Below are 17,587 nucleotides of genomic sequence, written 5' to 3' on the forward strand. Positions count from 1 at the left end.
TAGCACCGTCCTCATTTCAGCCACACGGTTAGCTTCTCTCTTATGTTGTCCTCTTGGTGAATAATAGTTAGCATAAATGTTAATATGTTTGTGTCATCATTACGTGTTGTACCAATTTTTCATGTTAGTTGTGCGATGTGGTGTGTAACTACATTTTTGTAACAGTATCTTTGCCGTACTATGTAATTGCAGTTTTGTGTAGTTATATACAATATAAGCTGTCACCTTGTTTTAAAGTCGGTGTCTTAAACTGTTGATATATTAATAATACTTTATTAATTATTGTTAATTTTTAGTAGGCTTCAGGGACGGCTATCTGAATTTTGTTATATTGTTGACCACCAATATAATGACAATAAAGCTATTCTGTTCTGTTCTATTTGTGTTTGCTCAGTTGTGTGAATGTGAATGTATAGTATAAATGTATTGGTGTTTGTGATTCATCACAGTATAACCAATACTATAAACTAGATTACACCACTGGTGCCACATACATTCGTAGCCTAAACCACTTTGAAATACTCACCCTTTCAGATTTATAAAATTCCACAATAAAGTACCTTCATTACAGACCAAAACACGAACAATTAACTAACAATGACACAATGAAGGTACCATAAAGTGACAAGAACCAGGTCAGTCAGGAATACATGATCGATCTCTCTTTAAGAGATTAAAATGACCCTGACCTGAGGTCACGTTAATACGTCCAACTCAAACTGCACTGCACAGATAAAAGTCCTGTGAGTTACATTCAGTCTGTTTCTGTGCAGATCAATAACATTTTCTGCTGCGTATCTGGGCCCAGGTCACGTTAACAGATTAATGTACATCCAGGGAATCAACACTGACATGGTGGCTGCAGAGGCCGCTGTTGATCAACAGATGTTACACTGTGCAGCCTCAAGTGATTATGTTTTCAGAAAAAAAATTATGGACAGTACCTGCTGTAATTTAATGAAGACAAAGATTATATATTAAGACTGATTGTTTTATTTGACCATCAGTCCAAAATATTCAGTTTAAATCAGACATGTCAGAGACAAACATAATATAATCACATTAAGGAAGAAAATTTCACAAACAAATGCTGACAAAACCCAAAACCAATTAACCTAGTGATCACTGCAGCTCTGATTGACAGTTTACTGAACCGATAAAGATTTTACAGTATGTATCTCCTGTGGTGACGTAACTGACCTGTTGGACTCTCAGTTCCCATCACTGCTGTAACATCAGTGTGATTAATCATGTGATTTAACAGCTGTATCGATGGACTTCTGGTACAGATAAACAGTCCCACTGATGTAAGGCTTGTCCTGCACATCGTCTCTCTCAGGATTCACATGTGGGTCCTCCATGTATCTGTCCACCCGTTTGATTCCTACCAGACTCCACAGTCCCTCCTCCTCCATCAGCTGCAGCTCTCTCTCCAGATCCTTCTTGTACTTGTCTGCTGGTGCTCCGGTGTGGTCGCCTCTCACCATGCACACAAAACCTCCTGCACACAACACACAGCTCCGTCACTGATAGTCAGCTGTTTCACTGAGGTCTGAGTTCATAAATATCCAACTCACATCTCAGATGAATACCACCGCTTAAAAATGTACCTGCAAATGTATGTGATTTGTTTTCATACAATATCTGCTCATAGTAACTGGTTTAGGAAGAACTGCAGAGGCAGGGTCAGAGGGATGGAATCTGATTGGCCACGCTCAACAGAAGGAGATGAAAAACCACCACGAAAATGCAAAGTGGGCAGAAAGACAACACAGCTGTGTTTGTTACTGTTTTGTCTGTGGATGCTCCCATGGCTGCTGAATGCTACAGACACATGAGCTCAGTCACAGTGACGGCTGTTTGTTGGTCACCTGGTTTGGCGGCGTGGCACATCTCCCTGACAACACTGACCGGAACAAAACCAGCATCCAGAGCACCGGCAATGACCACCACATCAAACACACCTGAGGCCAGGAGAGAAGAAGAGGAAGGAGGAAGAGGAGAGATTATGAACTGTTTGACTGTCTGCAGTTTTCCTCTTTATCCCAGGATCATTTATCTGTGGTTCCACAACACCTGGGGGGTCAGGGGTAGAAGAAGGACTGAAAACATGATCAGTTCCTCAGGAAAGTAAAATCAGAGTGTGTGGAGAGTCAGTGGAGTGTACCAGTCTGTGCAGGCAGTGGTTGTGTTCCCAGTAAGGCCAGTCTGAGGTCCTGATAGAGGCCGGTCTCAGCAGCTAGTTCCAGCATGCCTTTACTGCCGTCCACTCCCACAAAGTGTCTGAAGCCCAGTTCAGCCATCTGTTCTCACAGGAAGAAGACGACCAACATCAACACAGAGTCTTTTCTTGATGACCTTTGATCAGGAGTTTGAGGTGAACAGTCTCACCAGTTTAGCGACCCATCCAGTCCCACAGGCCACGTCCAGAACCTGAGCCTCCTCACGACTCCCACTAAAGTTCTCAGACAGGAAGTTTACTGCCAGATGTGGAGACCTGTAGCTCATCAGGTTGTGATCCTGTTTAAGAAAAAATGACATTATTCAGACTGATAAGATCTGAGAGTTTTCAGATGTTACTGTTGCTGCTGAACCTGATGAATACAAGCCAGAGAGCTGGAGTCAGAGGACTGGGTCAGGACTACTGGACTATTGGACTGATGCTCAGCTGAGAGGATCCTGAGCCCCTGTTGCTGCTGTGTTAGTAGATTTATTTGTTCACCAGAAGAAGCAGCTGAAAAGTCAACATGTTAGTAACCAGCTGCTTATTATCACATCCAACATGAGCGACCCTCTGGAGCTCTGCTCGCCAAAATCAAACAGTTAGCTGATACAAAAAGCCCAACATCTCCCTCTGAGTTTAATAAGCTAAATGGAAACTCTGCAAATATAATATAGAAGTAGTAACACTACACAATACAGCTCTGACATTTTCTGTGTAATAATTATTAGGTAGAGGTTCTTCTAAACTGACCTTTTCGTAGTTTTGTGCCCAGCTGTCGTAGAACTGAACTCGATCTCTGGGATCAGAACTTTTGCAGGACTGGAAGGCGACCCTCGCTTCTTCTGCAGTTCTGCTGGAGTCCGACATGATGAGGTGGAGGGTGGGGGATGGTAAGACTTCAAACCTGGGAGAGGAAGAAGACAAACTGTGGATGTTTACATGAGATTAAAAATTTTAAAGAGTGAAGCAGTAACAACAGATGGTTCACTGGAGCTATAGGTCCATAGATGGACTGAATTATTGAGCCTGGACCAGAGCCTGGGTTTGGAGCAGCTGTACCCACTTTGAGGCTACCAACAGATAAGCTACCTCTACATGTGTCTGCTGAAGAGGTGAGGATGTCCCTGCTGAGCGTTAACCCCTGCACAGCAGCAGGTCCAGGCAGCATCCTGGGTCTGTTTCTGAGAGACTACACACATGAACTCATAGGTGTACTGACAGATATCTGACATGTCAGTCTTCCAGGCTGTGGTGCTGATATACCTCAAGACATCTGCCATCATCCCTGTACCCAGAAGCTCCTCAGCAGCAACATGCATGAATGAGGCTATCGTCCTGTGTTTCTCACACAGATAGACATGAAATGGTTTGAGTGTCTGGTCAGTGTCAGCGTGGACCCCCCATCAGTTCGCCTACAGGAAGAACCAGTCTACATCTGATGCAGTCTCACCTGTGATCCACTCGGCTCTCACCCATCTGGAGACACTTCTTAGACTCCTCTTCCTGGACTTCAGTTCTGCCTTTAACAGAATCATACTGCAGACTCTAGTCAACATACTGCTGCTGCTTGTCCTGACACCATCATTGTGTACAGACTGTTAGAGTCCACGGCATCTGATCCTCTCCTCACCCTCCAGGGCCCCCTTCTGTTGACGCTGCTTACGTATGATTATTTTGCAAGATACTCGGGCAGTCACACTGTATGCAGATGACATGCCCGTGCATGTCCGAGTACAAACAAGAGGTGGAAATACTGGAGGACTGGTGCAGAGGAAACAACCTCTGCATCAGTGTGGGGAAAATGAAGGAGGAGATTATGGAGGAGAAGTTGCTCCCTCTCCCCTATTAGTCAGAGGAGCAGCAGTAGAAATGATGCCCAGTTTTAAGTTCCCTGGGGTGCACATTTCAACGATCATTAGTCAGCCAGCAACAAAGAAGGCCAAATCCCTAATACACCAACAGAGTTAACGTGTTCTTCGTCTGAGAATAATTAAACTGCAACTCTCATTACATTAACACAGATTCATCTGACCGAACAACAAACAGTGTTTAACACCAGTTTTACAGAACTGGGGTTTGTCAAACCTGACTTCTCTTAATAACCCAGAGTTATTTCAGAGGAGGTTAAACTCCCTGGCTTCCTGGTTCCTGCTCTGTCACTCCTCCGTTTCACCTGTGCCCGTTCGGCCACAGTAAATCTACCCTGGCAACAATGCTGCAGCCGTGCTCTGGCATGTCTGTATATGTTTTTCCCTCAGGTTCATCTCTGCCCACCAAATTTACAAGCCTCAACTTCTGCACCAGTAAACCACCGGCCCAGCCGTCCTCGACAGCCTGGCCCGGTCTATCTCTCCGCTGCCTGTCCCAGTTGTAACTGTCTCTGTGTCCTCAGTTCTACATTTGAGTCCTGAAAAACAGACTCTGCTGAACTTAACAAGGTCTTTGACAAAACTACAAACGTCTTCTGACGTTTTCTAAACTGATGAATGGATCTGAAATATCACTGACACATGAATCAATAATGAAAACCATGGTTAGAGGAAGTAGCAGAACATATGAAGCAGTTTGTTCTCACCTGTGTGTGGACGGTTCCAGGTAGAGAGGCAGGTGTGAGTGTGGGAGCAGAGGTGATGGAGGCAGGTTTATCAGGAGCAGACCTCAGCAGGTCGCTGCTGATTGGCCGACTGAACCTGCTCAGTGATGTCACTGAGTCTCTGGAAAACGATTTGGTCGAGACACACCTGAGGTTGGACAAAACCAAAATACACAACACAGCCACTCAGAGACATTCATAGGTTTGTCTCTCATTTTGTACTGGCCCTTTAAAGACCAAGGAAACAGACACAATCAGAGAGGAATGTGTCACAGTTCATTCATTCATTCATTCATTCATTCATTCATTCATTCATCCTCTGTCAGCCTTTTCCATATCACTATCTCTCCTGTCATCTCAGACCTCCTGCCCTGCAGTAACCCCAACTCTACTTCACCAACTACTCACTCCTAAACCCATTGGTTAGATCTTATCACTTATACTGGTTGACTTCAACTCATTCCACACAGCAGCTCTCCAGACGTCTCACCTGTTTCACCTGCTCTGCCAGATTCTCGCCACCTACCTGTTTTTGGCAGTTGCCTTTTTTGTCTTCAGTCTTTCTGTGGTTGTCTTCTGTCTCTGTGGTTGTCTTCAGTCTTTCTGTGTTTGTCTTCAGCCTCTCTGTGGTTGTCTTCTGTCTCTCTGTTTTTTCTTTTTTTTTTTTTTTGTTTTTCTTTTGTTGTCTTCTGTCTCTCTGTGGTTGTCTTCTGTCTTCTGTGTTGTCTTCAGCCTCTCTGTGGTTGTCTTCTGTCTCTCTGTGGTTGTCTTCTGTCTCTGTGGTTGTCTTCTTGCCTCTCTTGGTGTTGTCATGAGTGTCAAATGAAGAAAGAATGAGCACAATTAAAACACGCAACTACAATAAAAACTAAATCAAATCCAATCTTTGAATCAGAAATGTGAATTTTTATTTTAAAACAACAACAATTCAGAAATATAATAAATATCAACATAAATACATTAAAATACATTAAACTTGAAAGTACTTTAAAGAACATGTAAGTACATATAAGTACAATTCCTGTTTATTATCTAACACTGTGATGACGCAGCGCAGGGGGCGGGGTCTCCACTCCCGCGAGGACCAGTCCACTGAGGAGGAGGATGTAGAGATGTCTCACTCCGCTCAGATTTCTGGAAACCGCAGAAACCAGTGTTGTAAGGAGCCAGATGATGTTCCAGATGTTTCTTTAAACTCACTGCAGTTCCCATTAGAGATGAAGGACTTCCTGTTGTTTCAGGTCAGAGGTCAAATCCTGCTGCTGTGTTTAGTTTTCACTGTTGTTTGTTAAAGACTCAGATTGTGCTGCTTTTAAAAAAGCTTCAGTTCTTTTTTATCCAATCAACAGCTGTCTGCACACGACATCAGACTGTACCTGAACGCACCAGTAGTCATAATACATGAACATAATGTTCATTAGTCATTCTGCAAATTAAGTACTTTTACTTTTTTCTTTTACTAAAGAAAGGCAGACATTGTACCTGTAACTCTGGTTTTACTTTAGTAAAAGACTTGAGCTCTGGTGCTGCAATAATTGGTTGATTAATTGATTATTTGAGTAATCGATCAGCAGGAAATTAATCAGCAACTATTTAGAAAACAATTATTTTAGTTATTTTTTTAGCATGATATTAAACGGAGTCTTTGACTTGTGGACTGACCAAAGACATTTGAGGACGTCTCCATCAGCTCTTTGAAACTGAAACAGTTTTTTTTTTTTAGATTAAAAAATATTAAATTAACAGATGATTAAAATCGCTGCTGGTCGCAGCTTCTCTTCCTCAGTAATCGGTTAACCGTCTCTCTGAAGAACTACAAACGCTAATCGCTCGTTGGAGTGACTCATCTTCATCAATAGACGATCTTTGCTCAGCCTCATCGCGAGCTCCTCCGCGCAGCCTCCCTGCATCCTCCCGCGAGCATCACTGCGCACCGAGCGGAGCAGCGACAGAGACACCGACCCACCGAGCGGACACGGCTCCGTCAGCGGACATATGCAGGTTCTACCTCCCGGACCAGCGGCTGGTTCTCGGTGATTTTCCCTTTGTGTCGTCGGTTCTCTATGGATGTGAAGTAACAGACAGCAGCAGTCAGTCGGTGTCCTCTCCATCTCCTCGCTCTTCTCCCGCATCCCCGCTGCCCACATCCACAAAATGGCGGACATGATCGAGCTGGGACCCGCCTACGGTGAGAGCCAGGCCCTGTCTGCTTCATGTCTGCGGCTTAGCGTCGAAATAACTCGTTAAATCAGGCTTTTATTGGGGTTTATCAGGATTGTAGCAGGTGTATCAGACTGAAATGTGCTGTGTCATCTCTATCAGACGTTAATGAAGCGGTATCATGACAACACCAGTTATTTTTTTATTTTCTCGGGCCTTTTATTCATTTTAATCCTGAAAATATGATGATTGCTTCCTGACTGTCATTTACCGTCGATATAAACTCGATTAAATGAGATTAAATGTGAATATTTTACACCAGTCAGGTCAGACTGGTGTAAAATATCGTGTGATTTTACTGATGAACGAGGACACAAACAGAGAAAATGGAGTAAAGCGCAGCATCATCAGTTTGATTCATTTACTGTGATTAATCTGTTCAGATAATAAAATAACATCGTCCCGTCAGACGCGGTAAACAGGGCGTTCTCGTGCTCCTACGCACCGTCTGTCTCTCTCGTGGGCCTCGGCGTGCGTGCGCGTGCCAATCCGGGTGGGTACCAGGTGACGTCATGTCTATACCCGGCGCTCAGGGAAAAAATAAACCCAACGCTCCTGCAGATTTACCGTTATTATAACAGATTTATTCATTTCATATTTCAGTTTGGATTTTAAAGAAGAAATTAATAAAAACAACTGTGGTGGAATGTAACTAAGTAATTTTACTCAAGTACACGAGTGTGCATTGGATGATAATGACAATAGTTACAACTGAGCGCTTTAATTAAAGTTGTGAGTTTTTCAGTTGTGAGTTAAAGTTATGTGATGTAGCAGAATGTGACTCAATCGATCAATCAGATTAATCAGATCAATCAGATCTGCTGCAGACTTGAACCACATCTGGATCAGAATCAGCTGGAGGAACCAGAAAACATTTAGTTCATTGTTTTCCTTTTTTTTTTTATCAAACTGGATTTCAGATTTCAGGACAAGAACTAATCATTCTTCTCATTAATGATTAATAATAACGATTGATAATTATTTATCTGATTACATTATTCTTTATTTGCTTCACACATCATTTACAGTCTCAGGGTTTTTAGTCATCCTGAGTTAATTAAACTTTTACCACGGCCATGATCACTCGATCGTGATTGGACCAAAAGAGTCACATGACGCACACAAATGGAAAAACAATCAAAAAAGTAAAATGTGTAATATTTACAAAATATGTGATGCAGGATTATGGATAAATGATTTTTGCTGTTGCAGATCAGAAAAACTGTGACTGTGTGTGTGTGTGTGTGTGTGTGTGTGTGTGTGTTGCTAGGCAGCGAGCTCAGCTGCTTTCAGCTCTTTCCAAACCATGACCTCATCTGATGGAGTCTGAATGAAAGGCGACAACAACAGGAAGGAGGGAGGATGTTTCAGGGAGTTTGGTTGTGATTTCCTGCAGAACCAGACTCCATTGACAAAAACAGGGATTTTACTGGGAGCTGCTGGAATACCACTGCCTCCATCTGTTAGTGTGTCTGTGTTACTGTGTGGTACTTTTACTTCAGTAAAGTATCTGATTACTTCTTCCACCACTGAAAGTCACACAGTAACACAGACACACTAACAGATGGAGGCAGTGGTATTCCAGCAGCTCCTGGTTAAATCCCTGTTTTTGTCTAGTGGAGTCTGGTAGAGATATATAGAGATGTTTCTGGTTAAACTAAAAGGATCTTCCTCTTTGATAAAAGCTCTGTCTCTGGAGGAATCCTGTCATAATGTCAGAGTCTGAGAAGAACAATCTGAGTCTGTCAGAGACAGAAACAAGAACTTTAGTGGACGATTTGATCCTGATCGATTCTTAATCAATGCTGCACTGATTCCACAGACTTCAGTCATTAACAACCAATAATGTTGAAGTAATGTTCAAACCATCAGAGTGATCAGTAAAGTTTGGAGTTATTTGGCTGTGATAATGAACCAGCAGGGAAATAATTACAGCTGTTTAACAGCAGTTTTCAAACACTACAACTATAATTATTATTTTAATTTTCATCATTTTTCAGTTCATCTGTGTTGTTTTCTTAATTCATTTGTCTCTCAGAGGATGAAGGGTTTGATTAGAGGAGAACCAGGTCGACACTGTTCAGATCATATAGACAGAAACCAATGCTGATCAATAACTCTGTTCTCCATCAGCTCCAGGTGATGTTCTGTGAAAATGTGGAGCAGCTTCAGAATAATTTGATCCTGAGACTGTTTCTGTTCTTGTTTTTATTAAAAATGTCTGACTGGATCTTTGTTCCAGTGTAACTGCAGACACATCATGTCCTTTATCTTCTTAACAACATATTACATTTAGATTAAAGTTCAGTTTTAAAACACAGCTCCTAACGAGCAGTGATCAGCTCATTAACACTTCTCCTTAAATTCCTTCAGATGATGCGTTTAAATAAACTCTGTAACACACAGTGACTGTTGGAGGAGGAGGTGAAAGAATCAGCTGTTAAACCTGAGTTTGACGTATCCTCGTGATATGTTGTGGTTCTGGTCAGTGTTGTGTTCACTGCCTGCAGACACAGTCAGACGTTACTTTTTACTACTGATAGAAAATTCACCTGCAGCCATTTTGATAATGTTAGTCTTTTGTTTTTAAAGTGAAAATGTGAGTATTTGTTGTGCAGCTGCTCAGACGTGATGATGGTTCTGTGGTTCTGTGGTTCTCTGGACCCTGCAGACTGAGAACCTGTTGTCTGGTCTGCACTGATTCAGACGGCTGATTCAGGATCAGTGATGCAGTGATGATTAGCTTAGCTTCCTGGCTAACGGTCCTCACAAGTGTAGAATAGTGTGTGTGTGTGTTTAGGTAGCGTTAGCGTGTCGTCGTGGGACAGATCAGGACGACAGAGCTCCTCTGTACACAAACAAAGACCTCCACAACCCCCCCACCCCCCACAGTCCTTCCTCCCCCCTCCTCTCCCTGGTGGTAATCCGTTTAAACAGCAGGTTTGTGACGAGAGAGGAGTGCGTTGTGGGAAATGTAGGCTCCAGAGACTGGAAGGATAACTCTGGTATTTTTAAACCTAGACCTTTTTTTCTGCAGTGCTCTCAGCAACCACTACCAGACTCCATTGACAAAACAGGATTAACCAAGAGCTGCTGGAATACCACTGCCTCCATCTGTTAGTGTGTCTGTGTTACTGTGAGACTTTCAGTGGTGGTTTTTGTCAGTGGAGTCTGGTGTATAGAGATGTTTCTGTTTAAACTAAAAGGATCTGACTCTTTAATAAAAAGCTCTGTCTCTGTAGGAATCCTATCATCATGTTGTCAGACAAAAATAACTTAAGTGGACAATTGATCCTGATTGATTCTTGATCAGTTCTGCACTGATTCCACAGATTTTTATCCCTATTAATTATTTGCACCCAAAAGATATGAAAGTACTGAGTTATTCTTTTTTACATATAAACTTATATGAAAGTTTGGTTTTACTTCCTGTGTTTGGTCACATGACTCAGTTCGACTCTCATTTTAACATTTAGCACGACCAGTAGTTATTCTGTATGACCAGAATTCTTGAATATTAACGGACAAATTGGCCATTTAATACAAAAAAAACTGACCACCAGCACTTTGATTTCTCACCTGGCTGCAGCGATGCACAGGTGCACTCTGAGTCGTGGTGACGTCACTGTGAGGTGTGGGTACAGCATCAGAGTAGATCTGTGACAATTTCATTGATTAGTCAATCGTCAGAAAAACGATTAGCAACCATTTTGAAAACAGAATGATGAGAATAATATTTTTACCTTGTAGTGAGACGCAGCTCAAATCTTCAGATGGAAAAACCAGAGAATCAGTGATCAGTCTCAGTCCAGTCTCTCTGACCCCCTCCCTCTCTGTCTCTGTCTCAGCCATGTCTCCGGTGTTGGCGGGCTTCCTGGGAGCCGGTGTTCTGGTCCTGGTTGTGGTGGTTCTGGTTCTGCTCTGGTCGTTCTGTCAGCGGCGTTACCTGCGCGTCACCGGACGCTACAAGCTGCACGGTGACCGTTACTGCGACGCAGAGGACCCGCCCTACAAGTTCATCCACATGCTGAAGGGCATCAGCATTTACCCAGAATCCCTCAGCGGCAGCAAGAGGATCGTGCGCGGCATCAGGCGGGCCGACCGCTCTGACCGTGACGGGGAGAGAGGCTGCACTGGCGCCGCCCCTGCCGCAGGGCGGGGAATGGTGCTGGTGGACGCAGAGAACAACATCCTGGACGTGCCAGGGCAGCTGCAGATGAGCCACCTGGTCCCCCCCGCGGGGCCAGGCCCCGCCCACGACCAGGGCCGGCTGGAGCGGGCGCTGCCGGTCCGCGCCGATTACTGCTGCCTGGACAGCAGCTCGGCCAGCAGCAGCCAGACCAGCAGCAAGACGGCGTCCCCCTTCACCCCGGCCTCCTCTGAGCCGGAGCCAGAACCCAGCCTGGGCTCCATCAGCCTCACCGTCGACTACAACTTCCCCAAGAAGGCCCTGGTGGTGACCATTGTCGGGGCCCGGGGCCTCCCCGCCATGGATGAGCAGGCGGGCAGCTCGGACCCCTACGTGAAGATGACCATCCTGCCGGAGAAGAAACACCGCGTCAAGACCCGCGTACTGAGGAAGACCCTGGACCCGCTGTTCGACGAGACCTTCACCTTCTATGGCGTTGCCTACAGCTCACTGCCCGAGCTCACCCTGCACTTCCTGGTCCTCAGCTTCGACCGGTTCGCCCGCGACGACGTCATCGGGGAGGCCGTGGTGCCACTGAAGGGCGTGGACCCGAGCACAGGCCGAGTCCACCTGAGCCAGCAGATCACCAAGAGGAACATGCAGGTGAGTGTTGGTTCTGTCATCAAAATGAAAACACCTCAAATAAACAGTAGAAGAAGAGAAACAGTGAAGGTGATTTAGGAAACAAAGAGAGGCAGGAAGAGCAGCAGGTTTTCTATGTTTCATATTTAAAACCGGTTGATCTGGTTTTCAGGTGGGTGGGGGATGCAGGTAGTGAGGAGCAGGTTCGTCCTCCCTCCAGCAGGTGGCGCTCGTTAAAACAAACTGATAATTAGCTCTGACTCTGGGTCGTCTGTGGTCTCCGTCTGTCCGTCTGTGATGTGACAGACTTACAGACGCCTGCAGCAGCGAGTTGTCGACCTGTCTCCTCTGAGGTGGCGGCCATTTTGTTTTTTGTTAGTGGGCGGTGGCTCTGACTTCTGATTGGTCAGTGTGACTGTGTCACAGAGGGTGAGGGTTTGAGACCTGATGAAGCTCTGGGTCAGAGTCAGGAGCTGGAAACACCATCACAGGTTTGAGAATCGCAGTCACGCAGGGTTTTTAATTCTGTTTTAAATATGTGGAATCTCTGCTCGTCACGTCTGTGCCTCCTGACACATTCCTGAGAGACGAATCCTACAAACTGAAATAACAACAAATGGAGACAGCAGGAGAACCAGAGACTGATAAAGGTCTGGTCTGTGCTGGTCCAATGAGTCCTCCTGACTGTGACTCCACTCATCGTAGAAACACACTCCTCTGTGTGTGTGTGTGTGTGTGACAGCTGATGCTGTGGTCGCCGTGGTAACAGGCCGCTCTGACCTCAGAGCAGTGACAGTGTCAGTGTTTGTCCCAAGTTTATCGAGTTAGAGGAGAATGTGTCAGTGCAGAGACGCTGTGTTGTCCTGCTGAGGTCTCACTCTGACTCACTCTTGAGAAACAAACAGATTCAGTCTCTGAGCTCCACACAGCACAGTACAGCCATGCTAACGATGCTAGCCATGCTAACGATGCTAGCCATGCTAACGATGCTAGCCTCCACGCAGAGACACTTTTACTTTTATCTAAATATTTTCTGTATTTAATGTGATAATGATACAAAAACGTTCATCACAAACATAAACATGACCATCAGCAAGTCTTTACTCCACGCTGCTGCCGTCTCCTCTCCTCTCTCCTCTCCTCCTCTCCTCTCCTCCTCTCTCCTCTCTCCTCTCCTCCTCTCCTCCTCTCCTCCTCTCTCCTCTCCTCTCTCCTCTCCTCCTCTCTCCTCTCCTCTCTCCTCTCTCCTCTCCTCCTCTCTCCTCTCCTCCTCCTCTCCTCTCTCCTCTCTCCTCTCCTCTCTCCTCTCCTCTCTCCTCTCTCCTCTCTCCTCTCCTCCTCTCCTCCTCTCCTCTCTCCTCTCTCCTCTCCTCCTCCTCCTCATGTCTTTAACTTTCCATATTAAAGTTGTTGTGTCCAAACCAGTTCCAGATCATGGAGGTCTCTCCTGGTTTACAGATGAACAGGTTTATTGTTCTTATCACTGTTGACTCCATGAGTCCTGACGTGCTTCAGTTTGATTAGAGGTGTTCGGTTGTTGTCTCCTCCTGCAGCCTCTGCTCTGTCTCCATCTCAGCTCAGAGACTCATGTTCAGAGGAACAGTGGTTGTTTATGAGTCGTCCTGTCGGCGCCCTCTGCTGGACAAACTCTGTAACACACTGTTTCTGAAAGAGTCTGACTTATGGATCCGGTTTCAGGAGATCTGACAGATCTGAGTCCTTCAGAAAGTTTGAACCTCAGACTCTTCTGACGTGACGACAGGAGGTGAAGTGATTCCCTCTGACGTCCGTCCGTCTCTGCACAGGAACGACCTGAAGTCTCTGAGTGTCAGACCGGATCAGACCTGGTCCAGGGCTCTTTCACTGCTTCCTGTCTGTCTCTGTTCATCTCCATGTGTTAGAAATAAAGTTGGTTTGAATAAACACTGGCGTCAGAGTCCTCATCAGTTCTCCTTCACCTCAGGACGTTTTCCCTCCAGGTCCAGGAGAAGTGATGGACAGGAGATGATTCTGAGCTCAGTCCAGGTGTGTGATCATGTGACCATGTGACCGTGACCATGTGACTGTGTTTTCAGTGTGAGAGTCGTGGCGAGCTGCTGGCGTCTCTGTCCTACCAGCCCGTGTCTCATCGTCTCAGCGTGGTCGTCCTGAAGGCTCGACACCTCCCCAAGATGGACATCACAGGCCTGTCAGCCAGTGAGTATCTGAGACAGGTCTCCTCAGATCCAGGTCTGACTCCCCCTAACTCCCTCCTCCTCTCTCCTCAGACCCCTACGTGAAGGTGAACGTCTTCTACGGCCGCAAGCGCATCGCCAAGAAGAAGACCCACGTGAAGAAGTGCACGCTGAACCCGGTCTTCAACGAGTCCTTCATCTACGACATCCCGCCTGAGCTGCTGCCCGAGATCTCCGTCGAGTTCCTGGTGGTCGACTTCGACCGGACCACCAAGAACGAGGTCCTGGGCCGTCTGCTGCTTGGCCTCCACAGCCCCGCCCCCTCCGGAGTGTCCCACTGGAGGGAGGTGTGTGAAAACCCCCGCCGGCAGATCTCCAAATGGCACAACCTGAGCGAGTACTGAGGAGGAGGAGGAGGAGGACCGGCAGGGACCAGCTGACATCACTGACCCACCGGCTGGGACTCCACCAGTGAACACCACTGGAAATACAGACTCAGTGTACAGCACACACACACACACACACACACACACACACACAACACACACACACACACACACACACACACACACACACACACACACACACACACACACACACACACACACACACACACACACACACACACACACACACACACAAAAACACACACACACACACACACACACACACACACACACACACAATGTTGTGATCATAGTTAAACTCTCTCTCTCTCTCTGTCTCTATTATCTCTCTCGACCACCTCCACATTCGCTAAGATGAATCCTGCAGTTGTTTATTACCAACAAACAAAAAGAAAACGAGCTGTTTTTAAAATAGAAACCATGAAATCCATTTCTAAGACTCTTCATGTCTCCTGGCTGTCGGTGTGTGTGTAGACGGGGGAAGGAATGCTCGAATATGATTTAAAAAAAGAAGAAGCCCCCTCTTGCTGTTGTTGTCATGCAGTTCATCGCATGTCTGTCCGAAAAGAAAAACACAAAACTCCAGATGAAGAGCTGAGAGCTGCTGACTGATCCACAGGAGAACAGCTCTGCATTTAACTCCACGCTCAGTGTATCCAAGTAGAACTACTCCTCATTAGGACCAGATAAGAACCTGCTACAGACCCCGCCCCCCTCCACAGCCTGAGACCTCCACCTGTTCAGGTGTTTCAGGAAGATTCGCCATTGTTCTCATCCATCGCTCTCTCCCTCCTGGAGGAGCTGGACTTTAATGTTTCCATGATCGTCATGATGTGGATTTAAAGGTGTGGGGACTGAGGAGGACTGTAGAGGATCCGGCTCCGCTCAGGACGACGAGCAGACGCCCTGTAAATTACCTGTAACATGGATGATATTTAATTTCCCACAATCCTCAGGTTTGTCCTGAGGAGGCAGAGAGCAGCTGTGACACTGATGTTTGATTGAGGCGTCGTCGTCTCGTCAGGAACACAAACACTGACTGATGGGATTCAAACTACCGACTTCTTCAGGCTTCATCATCAAACGTTAGAAACGTCTCCGCTCCGTCAGAAACAAAACCAAAAACAAAACCTCTGAAATTAGCTTTGATTAGCTAACGTTAGCTCAGCTACACCTGCAGCCTCAGGTGTAACGCTGTGTTCATAACACATCAGAAAGTTGGAAATTATAAATTCTGATTCTGAAAAAAATTATCTGAACGCATGAAAAACTTTTTACAGTAAAAAATTCAGGACGTTAAAACAACTATAAACATGGCGTCCTCCGTCGTGAGTGGGAGGTTTTATCATTAAAACATCAGAAACGTTTCAGACTTTTAATGTCTGAACGTTATGTTGAGCTCCAACATTTTTTACATTTTAAAATTCTGATTTACTTTCAGTCGCATTTTAAATTGTGATCATTAAAAAGCTCCTGATGTCAGGTGTAACCAGATCCTCCAGCTCGTTAATGAAATAAAGCTCCGTCAGATAAACAGAAGTCTGTTCTGGGTTCAGATGAAATTCTTCAGAAACCACAGCTTCTCTCTGTTTCTCTTCTTCTTCTCTCATTTTGTACATTTTCATTCTCGACCAAATTTCTACTCTGATTTGCACTGGTTTGTAAAGGATTTCTGATTTTCTCCTCCACCAGCTGGTGGCGCTGTCGCAGCTGTTTTTGGTTTCACCTGAGTGTGAAGTGACGCTGGGACTTTAAACCGATCAGAGGCTCCTCCGGCTTCTTTTAGTCCCAGATTAACTTTAATCCCGCGGCTCAGATTAACGTGTCAGATTAATAACCTGTGTTAGACTAAACTTCACTGTAACGCGGCGACGAGCGAGCGAGCGACTGTAGATTTGTACAGATGTGAAGATGTTTGCTGGTTTCCTTCCTGTCTGATGTCCTGTGAGCGCCCCCTGCTGTAGACCTGGATGCTAACCTCTGTGTTGGGTTTGTTAACACTCATTGGACGTGCAAATAAAAAACAAGTTAGCCATGACGCCCTCTCTGTCTCCTTTACTCACTGTCCACTTTATTAGGTACACCTGTCAGGTGGGGTCAGGTGACTCAGGAAACAGTCACCTGAAACCTGTGACACGTTCAGGTAAACTGGGACAAAACAAAACTTTCCGGCTTCATTTATAGACAGATGTGTTTCATGTTCTCCTCCTCGTCTTCTCTACTCAGTGTTCACTTTATTAGGCACACCTGTCGGGGGGTAATTTGGGAATCTCTGATGATGTGTTCAGGTAAACTGGGAAAAAAAACTTTCAAGCTTCATTTAAAAATAACTTCATGTTTTATTTGTTTTCAATGGATTCATTGTTTTATGAGCTCAGTTAATGTTTAATTTAACCAATTAAGGAACCAAAAACATTAAAAATTATATTCTAATTAGACGTGTGAGACGTTTACAGGTCACATAAACCTACAACTTTGAGTCAGACTGTTTGAAAACAATGTCTCATTACTGGAACTTTTACTTCATTTAACTGAACTCAGACCTGTCGTCCTCCCCAACACTTTTCTGTGAAGTCGTGTTCTGATAAAATCACAAAACAAGATGGCGTCAGTGTCTGTCGACACGTTCTACAGCTGAGATCAGAGGAACAAACCTGTTTTTCTGCTCAGTAACATTAGTTGTTTGATTCTGGAGAAATGAAATCTGCTGCAGGAAAAACTAAATACAAACATTAACATGAGTCTGTTCTGACTGTTGAGACACACACTGAACTTTTTTTTGTGGCTCCAGGTAGACAAATGTCCCAGTGTACCTGAACGCATCTTACCTGTTAAAACTAAAGTTTGATGTGAAAATGTTTAGAGTCAGAGTGAGTGAATAAAATGACTGCTCTGGGATCAGTGATAATTTAACCTTTGTTCTTCCTGGTTTATTGATTATTTGTCCACCTGACGTCACCTCTGATCGAACTCACCTGTTCTGTTTAACTGTTTGCTTTCACTGCGGCTCAGGTTCATAATTCTTTTCTTTGTGTCTGCAGCAGGAAAGACTTGGAAACTTTCCCCAGGAATAAACTGGAAATCTGTGTTTTTGTTCAGTGAAAATGTTTCTGCAGCAACACGTTTACGTTCATGTTTGTATCTGACACACCTACCTGCAGCAGCTGTCACGCAGGCTCCACAGTGACGCCACCCTCA

The 17,587-nt window shown here is 45.1% G+C and overlaps 2 protein-coding genes across 3 annotated transcripts; one reads left to right on the plus strand and one right to left on the minus strand.

The window, feature by feature from the left end:
• Window positions 1-1,104: 1,104 nt before the first annotated feature.
• On the minus strand, window positions 1,105-4,957 carry LOC108884739 (methyltransferase-like protein 27). Of its 2 annotated transcripts, none has more exons than XM_051076223.1 (6): window positions 3,675-3,829; window positions 2,975-3,128; window positions 2,392-2,520; window positions 2,168-2,303; window positions 1,872-1,964; window positions 1,105-1,501 (listed from the first exon to the last, which is right to left on the minus strand). In XM_051076223.1, the coding sequence occupies exons 1-6, from the start codon at window positions 3,698-3,700 to the stop codon at window positions 1,245-1,247; spliced, it is 795 nt and encodes a 264-aa protein (XP_050932180.1). In that variant the 5' UTR covers window positions 3,701-3,829; the 3' UTR covers window positions 1,105-1,244. The 2 variants fall into 2 exon arrangements, with proteins under 2 accessions (XP_050932180.1, XP_018534323.1); XM_018678807.2 differs by lacking the exon at window positions 3,675-3,829 and adding an exon at window positions 4,800-4,957 and having other exon boundaries at window positions 1,107-1,501.
• Window positions 4,958-6,650: 1,693 nt separating this feature from the next.
• On the plus strand, window positions 6,651-16,427 carry syt11b (synaptotagmin XIb). Its single transcript, XM_018678806.2, has 4 exons — window positions 6,651-7,005; window positions 10,886-11,829; window positions 13,884-14,004; window positions 14,076-16,427. Exons 1-4 carry the CDS (start codon window positions 6,972-6,974, stop codon window positions 14,384-14,386), a joined length of 1,410 nt encoding a protein of 469 aa, XP_018534322.1. The 5' UTR covers window positions 6,651-6,971; the 3' UTR covers window positions 14,387-16,427.
• The last annotated feature ends 1,160 nt before the right edge of the window (window positions 16,428-17,587 follow it).

Source organism: Lates calcarifer, linkage group LG15, assembly GCF_001640805.2.
Source record: "Lates calcarifer isolate ASB-BC8 linkage group LG15, TLL_Latcal_v3, whole genome shotgun sequence".
In the NCBI taxonomy this organism is placed as follows: domain Eukaryota; kingdom Metazoa; phylum Chordata; class Actinopteri; family Centropomidae; genus Lates; species Lates calcarifer.